The sequence below is a fragment of the Haliaeetus leucocephalus genome, unplaced genomic scaffold (assembly GCF_000737465.1).
Source record: "Haliaeetus leucocephalus isolate CR32 unplaced genomic scaffold, Haliaeetus_leucocephalus-4.0 Scaffold273, whole genome shotgun sequence".
Classification (NCBI taxonomy): domain Eukaryota; kingdom Metazoa; phylum Chordata; class Aves; order Accipitriformes; family Accipitridae; genus Haliaeetus; species Haliaeetus leucocephalus.
In genome coordinates this window covers 2,476,538-2,491,455 of record NW_010972709.1, presented here as the reverse complement: position 1 = coordinate 2,491,455, position 14,918 = coordinate 2,476,538, and the positions used below count along the sequence as shown (strand labels likewise).

General features: G+C 55.1%; 1 protein-coding gene across 1 annotated transcript; it reads right to left on the bottom strand.

Moving 5' to 3' along the window:
• Positions 1-5,492: 5,492 nt before the first annotated feature.
• Positions 5,493-12,839, bottom strand: LOC104833018 (tyrosine-protein kinase Srms-like). Its single transcript, XM_010569503.1, has 8 exons — positions 12,484-12,839; positions 10,315-10,436; positions 9,292-9,458; positions 8,199-8,337; positions 7,540-7,698; positions 6,372-6,553; positions 6,054-6,210; positions 5,493-5,686 (listed from the first exon to the last, which is right to left on the bottom strand). Exons 1-8 carry the CDS (start codon positions 12,837-12,839, stop codon positions 5,493-5,495), a joined length of 1,476 nt encoding a protein of 491 aa, XP_010567805.1.
• Between the last annotated feature and the right edge of the window lie 2,079 nt (positions 12,840-14,918).

The window sequence follows — 14,918 nt, the reverse complement described above, 5'->3', positions numbered from 1 at the left end:
CTCGAGCAGCCTTTTAAAACGCTGGGGGTTGTTCTTCATCCGGGCTGGGAGGGCAGAGCGATGCTGCGGATGGTGGCGGGGCTCAACCAGGAGGCGGTGCAGCCTCTGACCGCAGCAGCAGGGTCTGGTGACTCTTGATGGCACGGTCGTGTCAGCGTGACTCCCCGGGACGTGTGTGGTTTGCATGTGAGCAAGATCCGGCTGGGCTGTGGTGATGCTGCAAATGTTTTTCCCCCACCCTTTCCTCCTAACTTGGCTGCACAGCCTGTCCCTGCTGGCACTGAACTTGTTTTTCTCCCCAAGCCCATTGCTGCCCTGCCCTGCTCCAGTGCCTCGTGGGGTAGGAGTGAGCACCTGGCTCTGGTCGGGGCTGGGGGAAGGATTTAAGTGCAGAGTGAGCCTTCCATAACGAAGGGAGAGAGAAGGCTCGCTCAGGGCTTGCATTTTGTGGGTCTGATATCAGGCTGGAGCTCACGGTGGGGATGGCAGCTCAGGGGGGTGCATGGGGCTGGGCAGTCCTGGAGCCCAGCTGGCCCACGTGCCGTACTGCCCTAAGTGGTGTTTTGGCAGATTTTTGCCTTGAATTAGTCAACTTAGCTGTTTGGCCCTTCTGCGATCAGCCTGATTGATAGCTGGGGTGTGCTGCTTGATAAAGCACTGAGAAAACAAGAGCCTGCAGCCGCCTGCATGCAAGGGGGCAAGGTCCCCGTTCCTGCTGGAGGCAAACAAAACCCTGGCAAGGGTGGATTTAAAGGTGCCAAATCTTCCTGCTCTGCTCTGCTTTCAGCCCCAGCACGAGATACGGGACAGTCCTTGTGTGCGTGAGGAGCTGGGGGCCACGGGACCCCCTGAGCGGTGACTTTGTACCGCTGCATCCCGTACGGGCAGGGCTGAAGGGTAAAGCTGTGTTCAGGCAGCTCCCTGAACTGTTCTGCTTTTTGTCCGTGCTACAGAGGCATCCAGGGTCGTTTCCAGCTTTGCTCCTTGTTTCTGGTAGGGAAAAGCATTGCATAAGCTTTGCCCTGAGTTCTACCTCTCCTTGTCCTTGGGGCAGAGGGTCTGTGTCCCCCCTGTAGCACTGGGGCAGCACTGGGACCTCCGCTCCCCCCCTGTGTAGCTATGTGCATCCAAAAGGAATGGCTGTGGGGGGGTTTCCCAGGGCCAGCAGCCTTGGGCTCATGGTTTGGACCCCTGTGGGTGACCTCTCTGTCCACGGTGGTACATCACCCCATGACTGATCTGATCTGACTTCCAGCTGGGCAGCAAACTGCTGGGGGGGGGGCTGCACCTATGTGCATGTGGCTGTTTATGGCAGGAGGCACGTGGCAGCTTTTAAACGTCACAAAACACAGGAAGATTGAGGAAAAAAAAAAAATCCCTTCTGAGTAAGACAAGACGAGGCGTGCGGTCTGGCTGGTTTGCTGGGAAGAGTGGCTATGGCACTGACTCATACCAGCAAGCGCTGCTTCGGGGTCTTCCCATGCCCTGGCAAAGCCCTTTGGCTGCTGCTCACCCCAGGGATGCTTCAGGGGAGTAGCAGGGTCTCATCTGCTGCTGGTTCCCAGCAGAAGCCCCAGATTTTGGAGAAACGTTTTTTTCCAAGCCTGCAGCCTCAGAGGCTGCAGATTAAAGTGTGGACGCACAAAGGTAAAGTCAATATTGCCGTATTTGCTTGTTGGTCTCGTGATCGGGGAGGGTCAAACCCAGCAACTGTCCCCAGGCACCCGAGGGAGGCTGTGGCAGAGCAAAGGTACCAATCCCGCATCCCTGGTTTTCAGCTGGGCGCTTTCCCTGGCCTGACCCAGCTCTGGGTGAGCTGCTTTGGCCGCCTGCTGTGATGCTACCAGCACATGGATGCTCCTCCATCCCATTTTTGGATGCTTCATGGAGGTTAAGCTCGTTCCCACGTTGCTGCAAGGCAAGTCGGATTTGCAGCAGTGACCGGAGCATCGGTGAGTGGCTGCCCTGATGCCAACGGCTCCCTGTCCAGTGCAGCAAAACTGCCTGAAAAAGCCCTGCTGAATTAAAGGGGATTTTTCTGAATGTCTGTAAAGTCTCACAGACTTGGGCTTCTGCTCTGCTGGGGGTGAAAAAGCAGGGAGAGCCTGATCCCTCCCCCCAGACTGCATTCCCAGGCAGCTTCATGGTATTGCTGAGAGCAAAGACCTTGGCATCGCTTTGGTTGTTTGGGGTGCCTGGTGCTTTTGGGGCTTTTCTTGCCCCTTGGCAGCACTCAGATGTGTTTAGGAAAAGCATCTGACAGACAAGCACGTTTATTTTTGTGGTGTTTCCATCCCCACTGCTGTGGGTGTCTGTCTCTTTTCCCAAGTAATTAGTAGTAGGATGAGAGGAAATGGCCTCAAGTTGCACCAGGGAAGGTTTAGACTGGATATTAGGAAAAATTTCTTCACTGAAAGGGTTGTCAGGCATTGGAACAGGCTGCCCAGGGAAGCGATTGAGTCACCATCCCTGGAGGTATTTAAAAGATGTGTAGATGTGGCACTTAGGGACATGGTTCAGTGGTGGACTTGGCAGTGTTAGGTTCACAGTTGGACTCAATGATCTTAAAGGTCTTTTCCAACCTAAACGATTTAATGATTCCAGCTGATTTCCTGTGTCTCGGGTCATTGTGCTGCCTGCTGTGGTGGGATTGCAAGGAATTCACTGGGCAACTGAAGGGAGACAAGCAAAGGGGCTCTTTATATACCATACCCCTCCCTAAGCATCCCCCCCCTTGCTGTCGGAGGGATGAGCACCCACCTCCCACGGCACCAACCCCCACGGGGACGGACATCCCCTCCTCTGCTCCCTCGTGACGCTTGACGAGACGCCGTGTTTTGACTGTTGCTTAACTCACATTTTTGGGGAAAAAAAAAAATAGCTGATGCTTTCCACTCGCTCTCGGCCCTTGCAGCGGCCCTCGTGTCACCCCGCCGCCTCCGAGGAGCTCTCACAGCAGCCCCGGCGTGAGAAATACTTCCTTTCATTGCCTGCCTCTTGCTGCGTGGGGAATTTTTTTTTTTAATTTTTTTTTTCCTCCAGCAGCTTTGCTTCCCCCTCACCCTTCAAAGGCCAATGTTGGACCTTAAAAACAGAAAGAAACTGCACAGCTCAAATACATCGCGTTAGCCTGATGCTGTTTTCAAATGCCACTTGGTCAAGTTGAATCTGCAAAAGGGGCACGTGCCAGGCTGGAGCCAGAGCAGGCGAATGCCTTTAATGACAGTATTTGCAATGCCCGCTCCGGAGGGGTTTGGAAAGGATTGGGACCCCAGCAGCTCTGTCTTCGTGGAATGGATTTTGGTAAGACCCCAGCCCCTATAGTGGCCCCGATTTTGTGGGGGAGCTGCAGTGCCCTGCCCAGGCTGAGATCCTGGGAGAAGATGAGAAAATCTGGGCTCCCCCCCTCCAACTCTGTCTACTTTTAGGCAGCAAGTGATGACTCGGAGAAATGCCAAAACCCAGCAGATCGTGCTGGAGGGCGAACCCAAGCAGCGTGATCAGCTTTTCATGCAGCTGCAGAGAAGGAAGGAAAAACTGCTGTGGGCAGCACCATGTCCCCATGCCCCCCCCTCCACTCCACCCATCGTGGCATTGCTATAGCAGAGTGAGCTGCTTTGGGACCACATGTCTGATGGGACCAGTGCGGGCAGCGAGGGCTGCCCACCCATGCACCGCTGCTCCCCACGCCAGCCCCCCACCGCCCCAGCACCCCACGCACGCCCTTCTCCTCCTGCTTATTTTTTAGCTCCATCTGGTGGCAGCCGGACCCGCAAATTTAATATCTTTATTGCTGCAACAACTGTGCCCTGCCTGCACCGCGCGTGTTCCTTTCTTGGTGTGCAGTAAACCCATCACCCGCCGGACAGAGCCGCGGTCTTTAGTTTCTTGTGGAAGGGAATCTGGGCTGTGCACACGTGTGCTGTTTGATCAGGCTGCAAAATGTTTTGCAAGATGAGGGTTTCCGCTTGCAGCCGTGTCCAAACCCAACCTGTTGCTTTTTTCCAGCTGTGAACGCTCATAACGCGGAGCTGCTGCCTTCCCGGGGCACAGCCGCAGCTCCTGAGGGCTCAGCAACCGCCTCATCCTTGCTCGGGCATCAGAGGAAGCCCGGTCGGATCAGGAATTAATCAATCACACCCCTAAACCACATTCCCACCTCCCCTTTCCAGGCCCCTCGTGCACGGAGACTTGCTCAATTAACAGCCAGACTTGTTTCTGCTCTTTTGCACAGTGTGGATGTTGCTTAGGCACGGAGAGTATTGCATAAACTTTATTAACTTTATGTATTCCAACCCTGCTGTTGTTTCGGTCCTACCGGTCACCCCCTCTGATGCAAACAGGCAAAATGCACTTGGCAGGAGAAAATTTATAGCCAGGCTGCCTTTCACCCACAGCATGTTGTTCTCCCTGCCATCGGTGCCCCAAGCGCATCGGTGCCAGCCCCGGGGAGGCTGCCTGCACCAGCCCGGGACCTTGGCACTGCTCCTGGTGTTGCTTTTTCGGTGAGTCCTTCCACCGCTGCCAAGGACAGCCCGGCCTCTGAGAGTGTGCATGGGTTGGGGAGGGGAAAAAGGTACTTGGCTGGAGCAAATGCTTCCCTCCAGCTTTTTGCGGGGGGACAAGAGGCTCAAGGTCCTCCTGTATTGCTGTACCCTGGGACTGGCGAGGAGCTGGGGGTGGTGGGAGCATCTCTTGGCTTTGCACTGTGGGCGTGATAAAGAGCAAAACAGTGTTTTATCGAGTGCTGCCTCTGCCGCCTGCACCCGGCATTAAATAGTTGAACCCAGATACGCATTTTTCTTGGAATAACCACACGACAGTGAGCAAGGTAAGGAGCCAGAGCGGAGCAGCCCAGGCAGGAGCTGCCTGTGCAGGGTCCTTGGGGCAAGCTGGGCTGTTGCCTGGGCTAGGGCTGGCAGATGCACACGAAGGTTTAATGCACACCTGGATGAGCAGAGACCAAAGACACATGAAGATGGTTGTATTTGTGGCTGCAAGAGTGGGACTGGTTGCAAAATATTGCTTCCTGGGCAGGGAGGGGAGCAGCGTCCAGTGATGCCCTACAAGGACTCACGTGGATGGATGCACACACGTTTATTGATAAATACACCGGACACTCACTACAAGAAAAATCAAGCGGAGCCACAACTGAACACAAACTGCAAACCTTCACGTTGGCATGGGGAGCGGCAGGGACCTCCCACCCTACTGGCTGAATGAAGATGTAAACTCTGGGTGATGCCTTCGCTACCACGGGGCTTTCCCAGACTGCTACACAGCCAAGCACTGGCAACGAGGTCTCCACAACTCGTTGCCTTTTCCCTTAGCCACCTCCCTGCATCCTGACCGAGAGGGACCATGGGCTGGTTTTGGGGGGGGATGTGCTTTCCTTGGAGCCCTGTCAGAGGGCAAACCAGAAGGAAGGAGCTTCTTGGCAAGAGCTGGCCTGGAGGGGCTTGTGCAGGAAGGATGGTGGGAAGGATGGTCCCTCAGGAGAGGGAGCTGAGCAGCCGTCTGTAGATGAAGCCCAGCTTCTCCCGCAGGGCCAGGAAGGTAGGACGCTCCTCCGTGTTGCCGCTCCAGCACTCCAGCATGATGCTGTAGATCTCGGGAGGGCAGGAGCTGGGCCGGGGAAGGCGGTAGCCCCTGGTGATCTGCCGTACGGTTTCTTGGTTTGTCATTCCTGCAAAGAAGGAGAAAATGGCCCTGAATCTGATGTCCCCAGAGGATGCCCTGAAGGTACACCTGCGTGGGCCATGATGTCAACTGGCGCTGCTGTGAAATGGTGTCTCTCTGCCAGGAGGCTGGTAGAGCAGAGGCTGGGGGAGATCATCCAGCCCAAACCACATTCCTGCCCCCAGCTCCTGCACCTACTCTGCAAGCACTGAAAGTCCCTCTAAGCAATCCCCAAAGCGGACAATAACTTGCTCATGCTCTAGGAGCTGCTTCCACATCCCTTATGGGAGGGACGATATAACAATTCATGACGTGGTGGCTTTTGGGGACCGTGGGCCAGCTGCCTGGCATGTGGAGGGGGCTGGCAGCCCTACCTTCATACGGGATCTGTCCATACGTGAAGACTTCGTAGAGCAGAATCCCATAGGACCAGACATCGGACTTGAGGGAGTAGGTGCGGTAGTTGGCTGCCTCCGGGGCTGTCCACTTCACCGGGATTTTAGTGCTGCTGCTGGTGGAATAAATGTCATCCTGAAAAGCAACGGGAGGACAACGGGTCGTGAGGGATGGTATGATGAACACAGCCGCTGCTTTTGGGGCTTTGCTGGGGCTGCGGGTTGGGAAAGGGGACGGCAGGGGAATGGCTGCAGCGTGGGGCAGCTGGGTGGCCTGGGGTGATGGAAGGGACCCACCTTGAGGAGCCGGGCAAGTCCAAAATCAGCGATTTTGCAGGTGAGTTCCTCTCCCACCAGGATGTTTCTGGCCGCCAGATCCCGGTGGACAATGTGCTTCTCCTCCAGGTACCTCATCCCATCCGCTACTTGGCAGGCGATGTTGAGCAGGTGGGAGGTGCCCAGGGACTTCCCTTCAGGACCTGTTAACCCAGACGATCCAAGCGTTGGGGGCAATCTAGCAACATCTATTTGGGGTTTTCTGGTTTGGAAGGAGACCCTGCGCCGTCAACATGGGACCAGGGGAACATGTAAAATCTCGAACTGGAGGTCCTGCCCTAACCGTCCTGGTTGTACTGTGTGGAAAGTTCAGCACAGCCACGTGCTCCTCGGGAATGGGACTGGGGTGAGCTCTGAAGAGTGCCTTGTGCTGCGACGAGGGTGCAGACATCTATGGCTCGTTCAAAGCTAAAGGTGACCTTCTGCCATGCAAATCTCCAGCCGGGCTTCTCAACCTGTCCTACCTGCAAGCTCCAGCTCCTCCAGCACCAAATGCTGCTGGAGCCCCAACCAAAAATGAGGTCAGTGTGGGGGAGGAGGGGATTGTACCCAGCAGAAAAACAGGTTGTGGTGGGAGCAGTTTGTCTTGTTTCCCTTCAAGAATGATTACTGGGTCAGGAAAAGAAACGCCAAGAAAAGTAAACCGATGGCCGGGTGACGAGTAGACCACGGCCTGTTACTAGCTCTGCGCATGAACAAAACCATGCTGCCGGCGCAGGAGGAGGTTTGGCCATTTCGTTCCTAATGAAGGCAGAGTTACCCAAACACGGCAGTGGGGTTTCTGTGCGCTGGTGGGAGCTGGCAGACCGTGGGTGGGTGAAGAAGGAGGGATGAAGGTCCCTACCAACACGGCTGGGCTCCCAGGGACTCCTACAGACCCAGCCAATGCAGACACCAAAAGGCTCACGCCAGACTGTGTCTTTGGGTCTTGGGGTCACCCAAGACCATCTCCACCAAGTGCCCATGGAATGCTCTGCATTACCACCGAGCTAAACGGGACCAAACCCAGGCTTGCACTCTCTGAGGGTCCCCACTCGGGTTCACAGGACCATTCTGGGCCACAGAAAGCATCCGCAGAGCAGCACTGCCCCAGGAGCCCGCTCCCCGTGGTGCCGGCATGGGTACTCACTGTTGAGGTAGCTGTGGAGGTTGCCTTTCCGCATGAGCTCAGTAATGATGTACACGGGCTCATCCAGTGAGCAGACGGCGTGTAGCTGGATCAGCTTCTCATGCCTCAGGCGCTTCAGGTTCTGAATCTCCTTGGTGAAGTCTTCTGCCTTCATGTCAGCTGGGGGAGAAAGCCAACGCGGCTGTTACGAGCTACTTTCTTACATGGACGATGGGAGCTCAGCACCTCCAACTGGGATAAGGACATTTTTCCTCCTCACAGCCCACCCCTGTTCTCAAAGTTCATGTCTGTACACCTTGTGTCTTAGATCCAAACACCCAAGAGACGCTTTTCACCAGGCTTTGCCATTTTCAGGATCATAATCCCATCAGGACTTGACTTATCACAAACCCATTGGCCTTGACTTATCACAAACCCATTGGACTTGACTTGATGTGACTTATCACAAACCCACTGGACGGAGCCATTTTGTAAAGGTGCAGCCCAAGCTTAGGTGGGTCCACAGAAATAGTCCAGTGGCGACTTGCCAGTTCCTACCACAGTTCGCTCGATAAGATAGACGCAGCGACCAAGAGGATTAGGAAACAAAAGGGGGTGAACGATGTGGCAGTGAATGAGACACCCAGTTGGCCACTGTTAACCTCTGCTCCTCCACCTACCTTTTATGATCTTGATGGCCACCGGCACCGTGTTCCTCCACAGTCCTTCCCACACCTCTCCAAAGTAGCCCTCACCCAGCTTCCTCCGCAGGGTGAATTCCCAGCGCGGGCGCTCCCAGCCGTCCCTCTCGGGGGGGGTCTGCAAAATGGACATTGCACGCTTGGACCGGCCAGCCGGGTAGGACCTGCTGGTGGAGCCCACACCAGCTCTTGGTGCCCACCAAGGTCCGTCGACCGCAGAGGAGCGAGCAGGACATGGTGCTCCACCACCTGCGTTGCACTGGGGCTGCAGGCTGTGCATTGCTTTTTCCCTCTGCTAAACGTTCATTGGGGGCACAAAGCATGTGGGGCATCCTCTGCATTACCCCTGCTGGGAGCTGGTATATGCAAGGGGGGAGATTTTTGGAGGCTACATGAAATATTAGGAATTCGAGTCATGATTCTCTCCTCATCAGACCTCAAACGTGGCTTTTTTCCATTTCCACCAATAAATAAAAATGAGTAAATGAGTATTATTGCATATTATGGCTGATTCAGACTTTGGCTCATTAAGCATTTATTTTATCTTTCACCTTTTGGTTTCACTCTCGGATTATTCACATGTTTAATTGTTATTTCTAAGTCATAATCGGTGGATGGAATTCTAATCAGGAAATGAGTTGGCAATTTGGGATTAATACTCTAATTGGCTTTATGAGTGCCACACTAATTGGCATAGAAACTATATAAAAAGCAATGTGGTCTTATTATAGTCTAGGAAAAAAATTGGAAGCGCAGGTATTTCCAGATTCAGCATCAAAGGGATTTGTAACAACGCAATTTCTAGTCTTCAACGTGGAGAAGACATTTCAGAAAGGCCTGTGCATTTTGGCCGCTCAAAAATACGTATAAATGCCATGCCCTGGCCTTAACATGGCTGATAAAAGGTGATGCTGGCAGCTATATTAATGGTGTATTTTAAATTTAGTTTAATAAAGCTCAAATCCCAAATGGATAGACTAATTGTTGCTATTTTTTCCCTAATTTCTCTTTCCTTTTTTCCACCCTGGCCATCCCCGGGACCTTGTCCGAGCCGTGCCGCTGGCGTACGCACCGCGGGACTGCAGGGCTGCAGCAAGGGGCTCTGGATGACCTTCCAGTGCTCGGTGTAGAAGGCGAGGAGCTCCTCCATGTCGGGGAAGGGATGCCCCTTCTGGATGTAGAGGCTTCCCCCGGGGCTCTTGCAGATTCGGAAGTGGCTGACCTTCGCGTGGTTGCGCACTGCGGGGAAGCGCAGGCGGGGGAAAACTCAGCTTGTGCAATCGCCGTCTCCTTCCCACCTCCCTGCTGACTCTCACCCTCTCTCCTTTCCAGGCATCCGATCTATTAATTCACCCTAAAGCAACCTAACTCGCCCCTGGGGTGTTACATCCCACTCCCCATCACTCCTTTTTCTCCCACCTCCTGGCTCAGAAGACTCCTGGCCACGGGCGAGTGGGGCTCATTTGGACCGGAGAGGTGATGCTTTATTAGCAGAGATAATTCCCCACACAAACGAACTGCTCGGAGAGCAGCAGAGCTCATTGCTGCTCCAGGTGGATAAACCAGCAGTGGCTGGACATCCCGCAGGCACGCTGCAGCCCAGGGGACCGATGTGGGGTTCGCCGTGAATTTTTGGGGGTTGTTTTTACATGGATCGGACCAGACTTGTAACAGCACTGCCTGGTCCGAAGCCCCCTGATTTCTGTATGTGGGAGCAGCCCAGGCCCTGGTAATCTGGAATGGCAGCATATTTTTAGACAACCCTCAGATGACAAAAGCTGCTGGAATGAAATCCTGGGAGTTTGTGCCACGAAACCGTCATTAAGCCGCTGTGAATTGTTTATGGCTTCCATACCCTGGATGGGAGAAACGTACTTTCCTTTGCCGCAGTAATTCGGCAATCCATACCTGCATCTATTAGCTTTCCCTACGCTTTCAGAAAGCAGTCAATTCACTTTAACAAGATGCTGTAAAGCACTTGAAACGTATTTCCGTGTTTTTCACCCCTTGCTGACCAAGCCAGGAGCTTCCCCTAAGGAACAGCCCAGTTCCTTTCCCTGTGCTAATTTTCTCTGGATAATTGCCACAAAATTACCTGAGAGAGAGTATTCGCCCTTGCTGCTCTCACTGTCGCGGACGAGGAAGGAGCCGTGCTGGTTGGGAGGCGAGAGGAGGAGCTGCTCGGCTTCGTTTCGGCTGATCTTGCTGAAGTACCAGCTGGGTATAATAAGAATAAAGCAGAGCAAAGGGGTTAGCGTGGTGCAAGGAGATGATGCACAGACGCGGTCACATCCACCCCAGGGGTTCCCGCACCTTCTGAGCCAGGGAGGGGGAGCAGCTCCCTCCCACCATTTTGCTCATCCCTGGCAGTCACCAAGCGAGCGGCACGGCGGCTGATCCACAGCTCAGAGCCTGTAAATGCGGCTACCATTGCCAGCCCGCGTCGGGGCTGCTTCGCTGGATTGGTTTTGCGGGCACTTGTTGCGTTTTATTGCAGCTTGCTGACTGCAAAGCGTTTTCTCCAGCAGTGTCTGGTCACCGCTGTATCAAGCTGGCCAGGTCTCAGCTCCATCCCAAAAAATCAGGAGGTTTATACTTGCAGCTCAGCGCAGCACCTGGGCTGATGCTCTGGTGGGCTTGCACCCATCTGTCCCGCCACAAAAGCAACAGCTACAGACACAGCATCGCTTTGCACTTCTTGACCTGCGGCTGATGGACACAACCAGCTCTCAGAGCGCCTGAGCAAATCGCATCAATGAAAACATCGCTGGGAATTGCTCTTTGCCGCTCCAGACACGGCAGCACTGGTCAGGGACCTCAGCAGCACTAAGCCAGGAGGGAGGACCCAGCCAAACCCCTCTTCTGTGCCCAGTCAGCGCCGAGATTCGTCACCAAATCTCCAGCAAGAAAAGGCAGGTTGGCTGCCTAGGTCCCGACTCAGCGGGATGCACGGCAGCGTGGAGAAGATGCTGCTTCATCCAGGCTAATACAGCCAGGACGTGAGAAGCCCAAGATTTCGTCATGAGCTGGGATCGCCAGCGTCTGAGAAGCCGTGCAGGAAATTATACGTCGTGGGGTTACGGCAAGCTGAACAAATTACCACCCAGCTCTGACCTGCGGCTCCGCAGAGTCTGCGTGCTCGCGGCTCGTTCCGGCTGCAAAGCCACGCACGTTTGCTGCCAACCGCCCACCCACGCCGCGGCATCCCCCTCGCCTCCATCCTGGGGACGGGGCTGGGCACGAATCGTGCACGTACACGTGCACGCTCGCCTGTAGCCTGCCCAACTGTTCCGTGCAACGGGACTAAAGCAGCGAGCCGACCCCACGGTCCTCGCCGGTGCGGCATCTCCCATCCCACTGGCCGCAATCACTGCCTCTGCACATCAGGGACCCTTCCCACCTTCCCCCCGGTCCTTTCCTTTACTCCTGCTCCCCGGCAGTGCCGGGGGAGTCTGCAGGGTGATGACACCCACCCCGTCCACACGCTCCCCATTGCTCGGAGTGACTCAGAGCCTGGTGCAGAGGGAGCAGCAGTGTCTCGGGGCGCTTTGCCCGGCGTGTTGGGACCGGGCTGCCTTACGCAACGATGAGCCTGGGCTTTCCCCAGCCGAGGGAGGGCTGAGACATCAACCCAAGCTCCATGTCGGGTGGGAAAGGCACTGACAGGGAGGGAGCCCCTGACCCTGGATGAGCAGGAGCTGGACGGCAGCAGCAGCACCACGGCTTGGCTCTACAGAGCTCCGGGCTTCCCAGCAGGTCCCAACCCAAACTGCTTCTCCCCACACTCCTGGGCCCTTTGGCAGGGCTCAGGTACAAGCTTCCCCAGCTCCCTCCCTCCCCGCTGCCTCCCCTTTAATGTGGGGCAAGAGGGAGAGGAGCTGGAGCAAGCAGGAGCCCGTTTATTTGGCACCGTAGCTGCACCCTTGCGCACCATCGCGCCGCGTCCCAGCCCGGAGCCATCCCATCTCGTGTGAGGGTGATGCGCCCGGGAGGCGGACCAGCATCTCTGCATCCCCCCCAACCCTCGCTTGCTGTGCCGAATACCTCCACCCCACTGCCGTGAGCTGCAGGACCTTCACGGCAGGGATGCCCGAGGGAGGACAGATCCCCACGCGGTCCCACCGCCGCTGATGGCAAAAGCAGGGGACGAGGAGGTCGCGCTCCCTGCCATGGCAGAGGGCGAGCGCTGCCTTTCCCTGGGCAGGGATATGCCACCCTGGTCCAGCCTCCATCCCCCAAGGGGTCCGGAGCATCGGATACTTACGGCCGGTGAGCGGAGGTGCCCTGGCTGAGGTTGGCCACATACGCAGCGGGAACGTACCCCATGGCCGGTTCCCCCAGCAGCCGCCGGGCTAAGACATAGTCTCCTTCTTCTCTGAGGACACGAAGTTTGTCCCCTGCGCTTACGCTCAGTTCCTCCGCGCTCCGGGCTGTGAAAGCGTATAAAGCGATAAAGAGAGAAGACTTGGGGATGAAGGAAATGGAGTTCGGCTCCGAGTGCAGCGAAACGGAATCAGAACCAAGATACCCCAGCGAGCAGCTCTCCGGCACGGAGCGGGGACGGAGCTTGTTCCAGAAGGACGTCAGGAAGGTCAAACGCTTCCGCACAAACTGCTCCATCCCCGGTGGATGCGGTGGATGCGGTGGTCTATGCCACCGCTCTTCTCGAGGCCGGAGGAAAGGACGATGCAGAGCTCATGCCGCCGGCCGGGCGGCTCATGCCGCCGTCCCGCGTCCCTCGCGCACGTCTGGGCGCTCGCCGGCCCTTCCCGGCGAACTTCCTATTTCTGAAAGTGAAACTGGTTGATCTGGTGGGACGAGTCTGCAGGTGGGACGAGTCTATAGGCGGGAGTCCCACGGGCACATCTGGGAGCTGGGCACAGCTGGAGCCAGGCTCGCCGCTCTCGGAGAAGAACGGCTTTTTTTTCTTTTTTTTTTTTTAATTATTATTTTATGGTCTGCTCTCCTGCTTGTTACTAGAGCACCCGTAAACACAGCTCTCTGTTCTTCAAGCAGCTCTTGTGACAAGTGGCTGACTCGAGTTAATAGTCTTGATCTCACTTGTGTGGGAGGGTATTTTTTTTTCCATAGGAAAATAATTGCATCCACAAATATGCGCGAGTTAAAACAGAATTAAGGAAATAACCTTTGAGGAGATCTGAAGTGGTTTGGATATTTGCTGGGTGGATATTGTGGGGTTTATAACACAAGATCCTTTTTCCTTTCGGTCTGCAATGACCTCCCAGGGTTACCCCGCTAAAGCATTTGCCTCCTCCCACTAACTCCCCATTGCAGAGGATCTCTAGGGAATCCACTTCCCAGATCCACCAGGATCTGGTGCTTGCTGGCATCCAGCAGAGATAGGTCCCCCTCAGCATCAGGAGGTCCTCATCTGATGCAGGGTCTGGATCAGCCCCAGGCGCCTGAGTGGCATCCCGAGCCAAGACCCCGACACGCAGCCCCCCCGGCTCCCGCTGCCGTCAGCACATCGTGGTCCTGGTCATGCTCGGACACAGACATGCTACAACTCCGCCACCAAACCCCAGCAACCACAGGCATCGGCCGAAGGACGGAGATTCCCACCTCGCATCTTGCATGTGCGCTTTAAGCCACCTGAAGATCGCTGCTCCGGTGAGAAATCTCAGTGCCAGCCCCCCCCCACCCCCCTCCCAGCCCCTGCCTGGGTTTTGTCATTTAACTGTTCCATCTAATTAGTGGGAATTTTGTGCCTGGCACCTCCGCTCCGGGCCTTGAGCCCATTATTTCGATCCTCCTCTGCTTGTAATTGGTCCGGGTAGCTCATTTTGGGTGTGCAGTTGGGTTTTGAAAGAGGATGCTTAAAAAAAAAAAGGAAAATTAATTGTAGGGGTCTAGGTTGCAGACTGCAACTGTATGGTGTATGAGGAATAAACTGGACCCATCCCTGGGTCAATAGCTCTAGGCCTGCCGTGTCCTGCGTCCTGCGTGTCCCATGATGCCCAAACAACCTGCAAAAGCTGGATTTCAATATCTGGGTTTGGGGGTCAGCTCTTTCCTCACCCTCTCCCAGGCAGAGAAGCCCAGGACAGAGGGCAGGAGTACACAGCGCTCCGTGAGCATGCCCAGCACGTTGCTGCACAAATGGAAATGAGGAAAAAAGGGAGTCTTTAATAAAATATTCTGCTCCCTACTCACCAAAGTAGCACCTGAATATATGGGTAATTCCCCCAAGATCTTCCCCCACCTGCCCAGCACACAGCCTCGCCCTCGGCGGCACGCAGGGATGTGTAATTTCTCTGTGTATTTTTCCCACTTCAGCATGGGGAGGGGAACAGAGGATGGAGCGCAGAAAGGTTTGCAACACATGGGGAAGGGACACCCCCTCTGCTGTCCTTCTGCAGCGCTTCTGGCAAGTCTGCTCCTCACCTCACACTCCATCAGGAGGAAAATGGGCTGCTTGGTTATGCATTTAGAGATTATCTGATTAGATCAAGCACCGAACGTTTATGCCTTACTGTTTTGAATGAAGACTTGGTAAACTTGTGGTTTGCAGAAGGAGACTGGAGACTGATTTACCTTTATTGACCTTTGCCAGATTAGATTCTCTAGTGGTACAAGCAATAGACAAGTGCAGCTGATTTATAACACGCAAGGCTTTGGATCTTGATTTGCACCTAAATGAAAGAGTACTTCAAAATGACAAACATCCCTGAGGACTAA

Coding starts and splice junctions, on each gene's coding strand:
- LOC104833018 (XM_010569503.1), bottom strand. CDS start 12,839: ATGGAGCAGTTTGTGCGGAAGCGTTTGACCTTCCTGACGTCCTTCTGG. Junction 8,338..9,291: donor TGCAGCCCTGCAGTCCCGCG/GTGCGTACGCCA, acceptor TCCATTTTGCAG/ACCCCCCCCGAGAGGGACGG. Junction 5,687..6,053: donor TGGACAGATCCCGTATGAAG/GTAGGGCTGCCA, acceptor CCTTCTTTGCAG/GAATGACAAACCAAGAAACC.